The sequence below is a fragment of the Lagenorhynchus albirostris genome, chromosome 2, assembly GCF_949774975.1.
Source record: "Lagenorhynchus albirostris chromosome 2, mLagAlb1.1, whole genome shotgun sequence".
In the NCBI taxonomy this organism is placed as follows: Eukaryota; Metazoa; Chordata; class Mammalia; order Artiodactyla; family Delphinidae; genus Lagenorhynchus; species Lagenorhynchus albirostris.
The window spans coordinates 96,964,292-96,977,972 of NC_083096.1; the positions used below are offsets into that span (position 1 = coordinate 96,964,292).

The 13,681-nt window shown below is 42.5% G+C and overlaps 1 protein-coding gene and 1 non-coding gene across 2 annotated transcripts; both read left to right on the forward strand.

Moving 5' to 3' along the window:
- Positions 1–219: 219 nt before the first annotated feature.
- Positions 220–13,417, forward strand: LOC132516447 (SWI/SNF-related matrix-associated actin-dependent regulator of chromatin subfamily D member 2-like). The gene is given in 3 exon segments (XM_060142869.1): positions 220–285; positions 11,411–11,502; positions 11,504–13,417. Coding segments are annotated over 3 exon segments (1,593 nt in total). The 3' UTR covers positions 12,939–13,417.
- Positions 2,103–2,209, forward strand: LOC132516648 (U6 spliceosomal RNA). Its single transcript, XR_009539455.1, has one exon. It is a non-coding gene; the product is annotated as a U6 spliceosomal RNA (small nuclear RNA).
- Positions 13,418–13,681: the final 264 nt, after the last annotated feature.

Sequence of the window (13,681 nt, forward strand, 5' to 3'; positions counted from 1 at the left end):
CGGGAAATGAAAATAGAATCTGGGTAATTTAAAAAGTCTAACCTTTCATTTTTCTTTTCCTCTGTGCGTAGTCTAGTTTCAGTTGGTCATAGGGGGCCGTGTGAAGAGACCTGGCACCCAGCACTTCAGACAAGAGTCCTAGTGCACAAACAGCTGCGCCGACACCTCGGCTCCGAGGGACACAGGGCAGAAGCTCCACGAACGACATAGCAAGTCAAGATGGCGGCGGCAGCCCGTCTGCAGCGTCTCTGCACCCGGCACCGTGATCTAAAGCCGCAAGCGGCTGTGCCAGCCCGGCGAGAAATCCTCCCCTGAGAGAACTCCGCCCCCAAGAGAACTCCACCCCCTCCCCGCTGAAGAAAACCCTGTAAAGCAGACCTACCTCCGGGCTGCCCGGGAGAGCCGGTACTCTACAGGATGATCTCGCCTCTCTCCATTCTTTCATCAAAGAATAAAACTTTCTGGGCGTCCCTGGTGGCGCAGTGGTTGAGAATCTGCCTGCCAAAGTAGGGAACGATGGTTCGAGCCCTGGTTTGGGAAGATCCCTACATGCCATGGAGCAACTGCGCCCGTGAGCCACACTTACCGAGCCTGCGCGTCTGGAGCTTGTGCTCTGGAACAAGAGAGGCCTGACAGCGAGAGACCCGCGCACTTCGATGAAAAGCGACCCCTGCTCTCCACAACTGGAGAAAACCCTGGCGCAGAAACGAGAACCCAACACAGCCAAAAAGTAAATAAATAAATAAAATTAAAAGACAAAAAACTTTCTTTTGCTTGGTCTCATCGAATTGGCTCAGATGACACTGGGCAGAAGGATCCTTGTTCGGGACCAAATCAGGAGGATAAGTAACTTCCCCACCGTGTTCCTTGCTCATCTCAAACTCTTGCCTCCCCTGGGGTAACCACTCTCCTGACTGTTAGGTTAATGTGTCCCTGCTTTGTTTCATAGTTTTGCGACAGAAGCAGGAGCCCCTAATCAATGTGGGTTACTTTATCTGTTTTTGTCTTGTTTCTTTTGTTGATGTTATGTTGCACACAGCTGTAGTTTTCAATTTTTCACTACTGAATGTTATTCCATTACATGAATAAACCGTTTGTCTATTCATTTTACTGTAGATGGATGTTTGGCAGGATCCCATTTGAGGCTATTGTACGCAACATTGCACATTCCTGTCAAGTGTACGGTAGTGCACATAAGTATGCATTTCAAAAATAGAACATATCTCTGAGAGAGGAATTTCTGGATATGCACAACTGCACATTACTGGATAGTGCCAAAGCATTTTCCAAAATGACTGGATCAGTGTTTACTGCCACCAGTTTTTGAAAGTTCTTATTGCTCCATGTTCTTGCCTTGGAATTGTCCTACTTTTAAATTTTCTCCAATCTAGTGGGTAAGCAATGGTTTCTCATTGAGGTTTTGATGTGCTTTTTCTGCTTCCCAATGAGGTTGAACGCCATTTTAAATGTACATTGGTCATTTGGATTTCCTCATTAGTGGATTCTCTTGCCCATTTTTCTATTGAATTGGCAGCATTGCTTTTGGTTTTTTTTTTAATCATTTGTAACAATTCTCTATGTATTCTGAATATTTTGGTTAAAATTGTTGGAAATATGTTCTCCCACCCTATGGTTGCTTTTTACTATCTTAATAGTGTATGTCAATGAAGGGAACTTAATTTTAATGAAATCAACTTTATTGATCTTCTCCTTTTAGTTAGTGCCTTTTGCATCATTTTTAAAAAATTTATTTATTTTATTTATGTATTTTTGGCTACATTGGGTCTTTGTTGCTGCACGCGGGCGAGTGAGGGCTACTCTTGGTTGTGGTGCGCAGGCTTCTCACTGCAGTGGCCTCTCTTGTTGCGGAGCTCGGGCTCTAGGCATGCGGGCTTCAGTAGTTGTGGCACGCGAGCTCAGTAGTTGTGGCTCGTGGGCTCTAGAGCACAAGCTCAGTAATGTGGCACACAGGCTTAGTTGCTCTGTGGCATGTGTGATCTTCCCAGACCAAGGCTCAAACCTGTGTCCCCTGCATTGGCAGGCGGATTCTTAACCACTGCACCACCAGGGAAGCCCTGTGTTATGTTTAAGAAATCATTTCCGTGCTCCCTTTGGCAGCACATATACTAAAATTGGAACGATACAGAGAAGATTAGCATGGCCCCTACACAAGGATGACATGCAAATTCATGAAGCATTCCATATTTTTCCCACGCACATATGTTCACCTAATCTATGACAAAGGAGGTGAGAATATACAATGAAGAAAAGACAGTCTCTTCAATAAGTGGTGCTGAGAAAACTGGACAGCTACATGTAAAAGAATGAAATTAGAACACTCCCCAATACCATACACAGAAATAAACTCAAAATGGATTAAAGACCTGAATGTAAGGCCAGACACTATAAAATTCTTAGAGGAAAACGTAGGCAGAACACTCTTTGACATAAATCGCAGCAGGATCTTTTTTGACCCACTTCCTAGAGTAATGAAAATAAAAACAGAAATTAACGAATGGGACCTAATGAAACTTAAAAGCTTTTGCACAGCAAAGGAAACCATAAATGAGATGAAAAGACAACCCCAGAATGGGAGAAAATATTTGCAAATGAAGCAACTGACAAAGGATTAATCTCCAAAATATACAAACAGTTCATGCAACTCAATATCAAAAACACAAACAACCCAATCAAAAAATGGGCAGAAGACCTAAATAGACATTTCTCCAAAGAAGATATACAGATGGCCAATAAACACATGAAAAAAATGCTTAACATCACTAATTATTAGAGAAATGCAAATCAAAACTACAATGAGGTATCACTTTACACTGGTCAGAATGGCCATGATAAAAAATCTACAAACAATAAATGCTGGAGAGGGTGTGGAGAAAAGGGAACCCTCTTGCACTGTTGGTGGGAATGTAAATTGATACAGCCACTGTGGAGAACAGTATGGAGGTTCCATAAAGAACTAAAAACAGAACTAACATACGACCCAGCAATCCCACTACTGGGCATATACCCAGAGAAAACCATAATTCAGAAAGACACATGCACCCCAATATTCATTGCAGCACTATTTACAATAGTCAGGACATGGAAATAACCTAAATGTCCATCAACAGAGGAATGGATAAAGAAGATGTGGTACCTATATACAATGGAGTATTAGCCATAAAAAGGAATGAAATTGGGTCATTTGTAGAGATGTGGATGGACCTAGAGACTGTCATACAGAGTGAAGTAAGTCAGAAAGAGAAAAACATATATCATATATTAACACATATATGCAGAATCTAGAAAAATGGTATAGATGATCTTATTTGCAAAGCAGATGTAGAGAGACAGACATAGAGAACAAATGTATGGACACCAAGGGAGGAAAGGGGATGGATGGACACCAAGGGAGGAAAGGGGATGGGATGAATTGGGAGACTGGGATGGATGTATATACACTATTGATACTATGTATAAGATAGATAACTAATGAGAACCTACTGTATAGCTCAGGGAACTCTACTCAGTGCTCTGTGGTGACCTAAATGGGAAGGAAATCCAAAAAAGTGGGTATACATGTTGTATACATATATCTGATTCACTTTGCTGTACAGTAGAAACTCACACAATATTGTAAAGGAACTATACTCCAATAAAAATTAATTTAAAAAAAGAAATCATTTCCTATCTAAGGTCATGAAGATATTCTCTTTTTTATCCAGTACAAGTTTGATTTTTTTTTTTTGATATGTAAGTCTGTAACCCACCTGGAATTGATTTTTGTGTTAGGTGTGACAGGAGATCCAGGTTTTTTTTCTACAATAAATGTTGTCCAATAGTCCCAGAACCATTGTTGAAAATACTAGCCTTTCCCCTACTGCTCTGCAGTGTTACTTTGCCATATGTATATGGTTCCATTCCTAGACACTCTATTCTCTTCATTCCCCTGTCTGTTTGTCCTTGTGCTAATACCACAGGGTATAAATTAATGTAGACTTATATTAACTTGGCTATTCTTTAATCTTTGTAGTTCCATATAAATTTTAGAATCAACTTTTCACATTCCACACACACAAAAAAAAAACCCGACTGCAATTTTTATTGGATTTGAATTAAATCCATAAATAAGTTTAGGGAAAAGACATTTTGGCAAATTTGAATCTTCTGGTCTATAACCAATATCTATTTCTCTATGTCAGTCTTTTTAGTTTATTTTAATAAAGTTTTATAGTTTTTTCCATAAATTTATTTCTAGATGTTTGATATTTTAATCCTAAGTGTCTTAAGCCTTTTCTCTTTTTCCAAGTCTTTCTCATACACAACAGAACTAACATTTTCCTTTCAAGGAAAGCATGCAGAAGCTTACTGATAAAACAATTGCACTCAAACAGGAATGCTGTTGCCCTTGACAACAATCTGGTCCACCAGCTAATTAGGCCATACCCTATACTGATGATATGCATGAAGCCACAGGCATCCAATCAGCAGAGTCAGTGGAAAATGGGAAATTATAGGCTAGGTCTACAAGAAGTATGCCTGGAAAATAGATGATGAGGAATCCTGCTGCGTAGCATAAGAAGAGTAGTCTGAACACACTTGCTACAGTGGTGGTTGTCTTTATTTCAATGTAAATTATAAATGTATAGCTGTTTGTTTTATTATTTTCATCATTTTTCAATTTACAATAAACCCTGTTAGCAGTAATGAGTTCAAAAGAATGGAACAGTGTGTTTAATGAAAAAAATAAGTGCTACATCTTTATCTCTGAGAAAGTTAATGATGACCATGTAACTTGCAAAACTTGTCAACATTTACCAACCACTATGAAGGTCATAGTGATATCACTGAACACATACAAAGACACAAATCTGCTAAAGAATTCTCAGCTTCTGCAAAAATAGCTAAAAAGACAGAGTGGGAAAATAAGGATTCAACATGTGCTGCTGAAGAAAGTGCATTTACACAAGACTGTGACGCTTATCTTTCCAATTAGAGCCAATGCCTGTTCTTCTAAATGAATTTCACTCCTTTTGATTGCAGGCTTTTTGTGCACATTCAAGGAGGGGAGCAATGGCTGTGAAGGAGCCGGCTCCATTAGTAGCATCAGGACTTCACACACTGTTACATGATGCCAACTTTACAGTGCTATTTCCAGATACTTTAAAGATTAGGAGACATACAGAGATTTTCAGGTGTGTATATGTACATCTGTTAGTAAACTTGGCCTATTTCATACATATATTTGCATATGTTTCACTCTGATATGTCTAAGTGTGGATTTCTTTTTATTTGTCATCCTTAGGATATTTGAATCTGTGTATTTTATAAGTTACAGAAAATTCTCAGTCATTGTCTTCAGATATTCCACCTGTCACATTCTCTCTCTTTCCTCTCCTTCTTGGACTCCACTTATGGCAGCCCTTCTCACTGTATCCTCTATTTCTGTTACCCTTCCTTCAATATTTTCCATAAATTAGCTTCTCTCTACTTAATTGTGATTAATTTCTTCCATCATGTCATCCAGTTCACCAATTTTCTTATCAGTTTTGTCTAATCTGCTATTAAACTCATTCATTTTGCTCTTTATTTCAATTGTTGAAGTTACTTCTAAAATATATACTTTAATGCGCTGTGTCACTCTTCATAATTTTCAGTTACCTGCCAGGGTTTTATATTTGATGTTTATTTTCTCAGAACCATAGTAACCGTAGTTTCATAGTTTTTGTCTGATAATTTCAGTATCTACAGTCTTTATGGATCTGCTCCTATTACCTGAGGTTTCTCACCTAGAGGAGTCTTGTCCTTTGGATCTAGATGTTCTTATTGTAATGTTAAATATGTTATTTGAAAATTATTAGTAGTATCAATTTATTATCTTCCAAACAGGATTTTATAATGCTTTTGCCAAGCACCTGGGGAAACTAGGAATACAAGATCATTTGAATCCGAGTTCAGAGCTTGAGATTTTACACACACACACACACACACACACACACACACACACACACACACACACACACTGACATATTATTCAGCTATGAAAAGGAAGGAAATCTTTCCATTTGCATCAACATGGGTGAAACTGGAGGACATAATGCTAAGTGAAATAAGCCAGACACATGAAGAAGATATTGTATGATCTTAATTATATGTGGAGTCTTTAAAAAAAGAGTTGAATTCATTGAAACAGAGACTAGAACATAAGTTACCAGGGCTGGGCCAAGCAGGGAGGAGGGGAGGGGAAATAAGGGAGGTATTGGTCAAGGGTCAAGGGTATTGGTCAAAGTTGTTGGCCGTTATGTAGTATGAACAAGTCTAAAGAATAATATACAGCATGATGACCATAGTTAATAATACTGTATTGAAATTGAAGATATGATAAGAGAGTAGATTTCAGGTGTTCTCATCACACACACACACAAATAACTATGTGAGGAGACAACATGCTGATTAGCTTAACTATAATAATCATTTCACTATACCCATATATATATATCAAATCATGATATTGTACACCTTACACACACACAACTTTTGTTTAAAACTATATTTTAAAATGATTACATCCCAAGAGTCTGGAAGGAGTGTTGGATCCTTCTCAGGAGACCCGTCAGCAGTGCTCTGTGTGTCTCTTCTGATTTATCTCCTCTCACTCAACATCACACAGAATCTTCATCTATCTGGATATTAGAAAAAGTGCCTCTGACCCACAACATATTCTTCCAAATCTATCACTTAGGCCATAAATTCTGCCCACTGATCTCAGAACTAAGGCCTCTGATGCTCAAATTCCAGATTCTTACAACTCATAAGCCAAGACCTTCACTCTTGTTGCAGAGCCATGCTCTAAAAACCTTCCCTGGAGCTAATGAATGACCATGAGTAAATGTAAGAAGGTCAAGACTTCAAGGTAAGAAGAGATAGGAAGACACACATGTCAAAGGAGTTAATCCATTTACTGGAATATATTAAGCTTGTAGTTATCAGACATAATAATGATTTGATAAACATGATTTTTAAATTGCCACATTATTTGCTAATATAAACAGTGTATGTAATTTATCAGTAGAAACAGACTACACTGAAGTCTGCTTTCGTGTTGTTAGGACGAACAGTCTCTAGCCGTTGAGCCACTGAAACCTCAAGAAGCAACTTGCTGGAGCCCTGTCAAGTCCTCCCAGAATCTCCAGAGCTGGTTAGAGACAGAGCTTTTCCCTGGGGAGCCATTCAGTTGGGAGCATGGAGAGCGTCATGAAAAGGGCACAGGAAGGGCCACAGAACTGTACTCATTGTGAGAAAGCAAGAAAGTTCCACAATTTCTCAGACTTTGTTTCTTACACGTTAACGAAAAAAAGGGAATAGAGGGATTTCCCTGGCGGTTGTCCAGTGGTTTAGACTGAGCACTTCCACTGCAGGGTGCGAGGGTTCAATCCCTAGTCACAGAACTAAGATCCCACATGCCACAAACCGTGGCCAAGAAAAAGGGGGAGGGGATAGAAATCCCTGTTTCTCAGAGTTATTTGAGAATCAATGACCTAATATGTGCAGTAGAACATAGCACAGCACTGGACACAAAGTACTTAATGAGTGTCAGTCACCTGTCCTTGTCTTTCTTCTAACAAGTCTCCAGACCTCTTAGAAAGAAGTTTTCCAGCTCGTACTGAATCACAGCTTCCACAGAAGCTACTCTATCTATGTCCATATATGCAGAGCCATGAAAAAGGTAATTTTTGTGCTTAGGTTTGATGCCCTTAAGCACATCTTTTTCCAAACAGCTTCTCCTCATCTACCCATGCCTGCTAATCCAGCAGTACTTTACAGGGTTCCGATTGCTCTGACTAAAACAACCTACTTTTGCTTCTGATAGCCCATAACAGGAAACATTTTTATAGAGTATAACGGAGAGGCTGGCAGCATAATGGAGACTCTAGAACAAGACTTAAAATGCTGCAGTTATCCGTCAGTCACACAACACAGAATGTCATGTATAAGAAACAGCTGATTTATTAGCCTGATGGAGCAGGCTGTGAATATGAAATGATAGGGTGCAGCCACAGACCAGCTGCAGTTGTGGGCCAACTCATGGGTGCCATTGACAATAATGCCAGAGATCAATTCTGACCAACACATGTTTATTTATCAGGAAAACTCTGAGAGATGACAAAGCACGGGAGCCAGCCAGCCCCACAGCGAAGACAACCAGTGTCCAGACTGAACTCTTTTGTCAGTTGGTAACAAATCTACTTTCCTCCGCGTGGTGATGCTACTAAATAAATAACATGAATAAAAATAAACTATTGGAAGCCTATTTCTCACATTACATTAGCAAGGATATTTGAGGATTTGTTTCATGGTTTTAATTCAGGCATATTTCCCCCCAAATCTTTTTCTGAAACAGCTAAATTTCTGTTTGTGACATTACCTATCTTAGGAATAGTTGTTTATAGCATGTGGAGAATGGGAATTGGTTAGCCAGCAAAACAAAAAGGGCAGATGATGTAAACATCGTAGGGCAGAGATGCTAAAAAGTTCAAAACTCCTCACCTTCTGAGCAACAATGCATTTCCTGAAAGGCAATCAAAAATGCACCACCTAGGGCTTCCCTGGTGGCACAGTGGTTGAGAGTCCGCCTGCCGATGCAAGGGACACGGGTTCGTGCCCCGGTCCGGGAAGATCCCACATGCCGCCGAGTGGCTAGGCCCGTGAGCCATGGCCACTGAGCCTGTGCGTCTGGAGCCTGTGCTCCGCAACAGGAGAGGCCACAACAGTGAGAGGCCCGCGTACTGCAAAAAAAAAAAAGCACCACCTATACTGGTTTGAGAGTAGTAATCCCCACATTCCAGCTGAATGTTAAGTACATACAAATTTCTAAAGCCTCTCATAATATTATTTTGACATTTCCTTTTTAAAATAATACTTACGTGATTTCATTTTGACCTGTATAGTGACTTTTTGATCCATAAGGATGTCACAGAATAACATACTGCTTAAATCATCAAATTACTGAGTATGTGCCTCAGACTATGTCCAGCCAAACTAAAGTTGAGCATTTCATGGGAAAAAACCTTGCTCAATGACCTAGATATTTCCCATCTTAAAATTCTTTAAGATAGTATTTCAAGTCAATTTTTATTTCCCCGCACAATCCATGATTGTGCCATGATTTCCTATTTCACTTTGCCAGTATTCACACAACATTAGGTGTAACATTTTACAAGAACCCACCACAACCAGTTAAGCCTGACTGGCTCTATAGACAGTGACTTTACTTTCTGAACCAGAAATATTATAGGACACATGGGCTGCCAGCAGGGCAGAGCACTTTGTATCCAACCTGTATCCTTGAAACAGTCTCTCCTCCAACAAATGAGTCCTCAAAACTGCCACTGGAATTATCTTCATAAAATTGAAATCTGATCAAGCCACACCAATGCTTTAACCCCTTTGAAATCTCTTCTTTTCCTGTAGGATAAAATCTAAACTTTTTGAGTGGGCAACAAAACTCCAAATAGCCTATCTCAAGACATCTCTTTCACCATTGCAGGTTCCATCCAGCCATTCCGAATTTCTCACCATGTCTTAACACAGCCTTTCCTAAATTCCATATCTTTGCACCTATATCCTCTCTCTGGAAATACTCTTCCCCACCACACAGACACACAGACACACACACACACACACCACACGAGTACATAAGCACATGTACTCATCCTTCAAGACAAATTCTTTCCCATGTTCTCCCACGCAGTTAGCTGTTTCTAAACAACTTATCTGTGCCTCTATCAAGCATTCACCACATTTTATATCAACTTATCTATTTATACATTTAGGTCCTCTCCTAAGCTGGAGTTCACTATAGTTTTAGATAAACTATATTAAGGAATAACTCTAAATTATAACTGCTGGATTATGGAGTCTGCTTTCTCCCCACTGTCATTAGGTGGGTTCTATCATGATCAAGACAACCACTTGGGGGAGATGTTGTAAAGATGTTACCAGCATAGGATGGGTGAGGGGACAGACTAGTGAGTGACCTTTAATAACTCTAATAACGTTAATATCTGCAATAATTCTTCCAAACCTAAGATGATGAGTGCAACAACAGAAACAACCAGCATCAAAACAGCCTAGTTGTTTAATCAATAACCAGCAGTTGTAAAACCAGGGCTTCCATCAAGTTCCACTGTGTGGGAAGGCAGCATACTTACAGCTGTTCATTAGGCTGAAACTTCACATTAGATACAGCTTGGATTTAATAGCTGTGAATTTTCTATCTCTAGAAAGCTAATTAAAAGACCATCACTCCCCTTTCTGTTGGTTACTAAACAAGTTTAGGAAGTATACCTACTGAAGAAGTATGAGAAGTTAGAGAGGATTAATTTAGATAGGCGCTAATTCCAAAGAAGAGGAACAATAATAACAAAAAGCCTTTCTTTCCTTACACAGAAGTTCTCTTTGAATACAAATATAAACTCTAGGCAAAATGCTTTGGCCCAAATAATTAGACTCCTGCTGACAATCAGAGTCAGCGGTGGACTGATGTCATGCCAAAGGACACGCAGTCTGAGCCTTTAACGTGGAGTTCTAGGGCTAATTAGAAAAATTACACCATGCCACATCCAGTTCTGGAGTCTGTATTTCAGCTGCAGAAGGTGATAACAGTAATGTATGGTGTCACATCTTCAGTCTCAATCTAAGACAAAGAACAAAATACTTTTAAAAGAATTCCTGAAGAACAGAAGGGGTTTCAGCCTTACTTGCCTCTTCACAAACACCTAATAAAAGAGAGAGAAAACAGGGTTACCTTCAACAAGCAAATCTTTCTCATTCTCAATTTTCATCCGCCTGATTTGCAAGTTAATTTTTCCCCTCTCCTCCTGGAAGTAAAACAATAAAAACCTAAGCCTCTTCTAGTCAGTTTCCAGTATAATGCAATACAGTGCCAGCTTTTGTTCCCAGAGCCTAAAACAGGCTGGGGAACCACACATGTGCCCTCCAATGTCCATGGATGGCTGGAGCTTAGAAAAGGTGTCTTCAGTTGACATAAGCTGTTTCAGCCTTGTCCAGAGTCTGAAGCCAGTTCTGTCCTGGGTGTCTCTCCTCAAACACTGGGGATACTGATTCTATTTTGTTCTAAGCCCCAGTTTCCTACTAACTGCGACGACTTGAACTAGAATCCTGTCCTGCCTCTCCCTTCTCAGGAGGCTCCACACCACCGCAAGGATGCTAACGCAGTTTTTCCAGAAGCAATCATCTAAACCAAACCTAGGTCATCAAAAAGCCATAGCTAAGAGGTAATCAGGAAAAAGAAGTTTCTAGGAGAAAAGAGGTCTCAGAAAGCATTGATCACAGACAGCACCTGATGAAAAATTTCCATTATCTCAGACAGTCAAAATTATCAAAATAACAGAGCCAGGCCGCCCTGGGAGCTCCGCCTCCGCCAGCGGGACCCAGCACGCTGCCTGGAGCCGTGCTCAGGGGGCCCAGGCCTGCTGGAGGCGTGGGGGGCTGCCGCCTTCCGCCCCAAGAACCCCACGGGCCCTGCGGCGCAGTACCAGAGGCCTGGCAGGTGACCAGGCAGTCAGATGCCCATGGCTGGCTTGCAGGTGGGACCCCCTGCCAGCTCCCCATTTGGCGCAGCTGCTTCACTTCGACCTGGCATGCCACCCACCATGATGGACCCAGTCCGAAAACTCCTGCTTGTGCCCCAGGACCAGCCCCGGATGCCTGCCCAGCGCCAGGGGTTAAAGAGGAGGAAGGTGGCAGATAAAGTTCTACCTCAGCGAACTTGGGAGCTTGTCCCAGAGCCTCAGGCATGCATGGATCTCTTGGCTTTTGAGCGGAAGCTGGACCAGACCATTGCTCGAAAGCGGATGGAGATCCAGGAGGCCATCAAAAAGCCTCTGACGCAAAAACGAAAGCTGCGGATCTATATTTCTAATATGTTCAGTCCCAGCAAGGCAGAAGGTGATAGTGCAGGAACCGCAGGGATCCCGGGGGGAAACCCCGCAGGGGACAAGGTGGCTTCCTGGGAACTCCGAGTAGAGGGAAAACTGCTGGATGATCTTAGGAAACAGAAGAGGAAATTTTCTTCATTCTTTAAGAGCCTCGTCATTGAGCTGGACAAGGAACTGTACGGGCCTGACAACCACCTGCTGGAGTGGCACCGGATGCCCACCACCCAGGAGACAGATGGCTTCCAGGTGAAACCGCCTGGAGACCTCAACGTCAAGTGCACCTGCCTGCTCATACTGGATCATCAGCCTCCCCAGTACAAGTCGGACCCCCGACTGGGGAGGCTGCTGGGGGTGCACACACAGACGAGGGCTGCCATCATGCAGGCCCTGCGGCTCTACATCAAACACAACCAGCTGCAGGACGGTCACGAGCGGGAGTGCCTCAACTGCAACCGGTACTTCCGCCAGATCTTCAGTTGTGGCCGACTGCGTTTCTCTGAGATTCCCATGAAGCTAGCCAGGTTGCCGCAGCATCCAGACCCCATTGTCGTCAACCATGTAATTAGCTTGGACCCTAACAACCAGAAGAAGACAGGCTGTTATGACATTGATGTGGAGGTGGATGACCCACTCAAGGCCCAGATGAGCAATTTTCTGGCCTCTACCACCAATCAGCAGGAGATTGCCTCCCTTGATGTCAAAATCCATGAGACCATTGAGTCCATCAACCAGCTGAAGACCCAGAGGGATCTCATGCTCAGTTTTAGCACTGACCCCCAGGACTTCATCCAGGAATGGCTCCGTTCCCAGCGCTGGAACCTCAAGATTATCACTGATGTGATTGGGAATCCTGAGGAGGAGAGACAAGCTGCTTTCTACCACAAGCCCTGGGCCCAGGAACCAGTGGGGAGGCACATCATTGCCAAGGTGCAGCAGCAAAGGCAGGAACTGGAACAGGTCCTGGGAACCCACCTGACCTAACTGCTCAGGGATCCCTTCCTTTCTTCCCAGCCCTGGAGCCACCCCTTCCTCAGCCTGGAAGGGGACCACCCTCTGGGGCACAGACATGTAGGATGAGGGGGTGAGGGGTGTCTCCTGTCACCCTCTGCTCCCCAGCTTTAGTTTCATAAGTGTAGTGATAGGATTCCTTGTTGCTTGGTCCCCAAAGCCTTACTACTTACACGTTGGCTTTAATTGGATTCACAGCAGAGGCCTCCTCTGCCCCCTGCAGGCAGGCCCAAGTAGGACCTGGAGGCCGTGCTTTGACATCATAATGGAGACCTTTCAGAACCAAAGGCCCCTGGCTTTGCTTGTTTACTGACCCCCCTGGGGCGAGTGTCAGCGCTGGCTCTGGGGAGCTTTGCGAGGAAGAGGGGCACAGCTCACCCTCTTCCTAGCCTTTCCAAACCAAAGTTCTTTGCCATTCCTACCAGCCCAGCCTTGCTGCTGTTTTTTTTTTTTTCCTTTCCTTTGGGTATTTGCAGTATTCGTGGAGCAGGTTTTTCTATGCGGGAGCCACTTTTTTTGTACAGGGGTAAGCTTGGGTTTTTCAGGGAGCCCTACTTGGTGACTCCTTCCTTATTTTCTTTTCTCAATCTATGCAAGCAGCTCTGGCCGCCATCATCTCCTGAGAAGCCAGAGGGCTGCCACCCAAGCTCTTGGGCCCAGGGGTAATGCCTCCTAGAGGGAGGACACACTAGTTCTCTGGTGTGGCCTGAGGCATG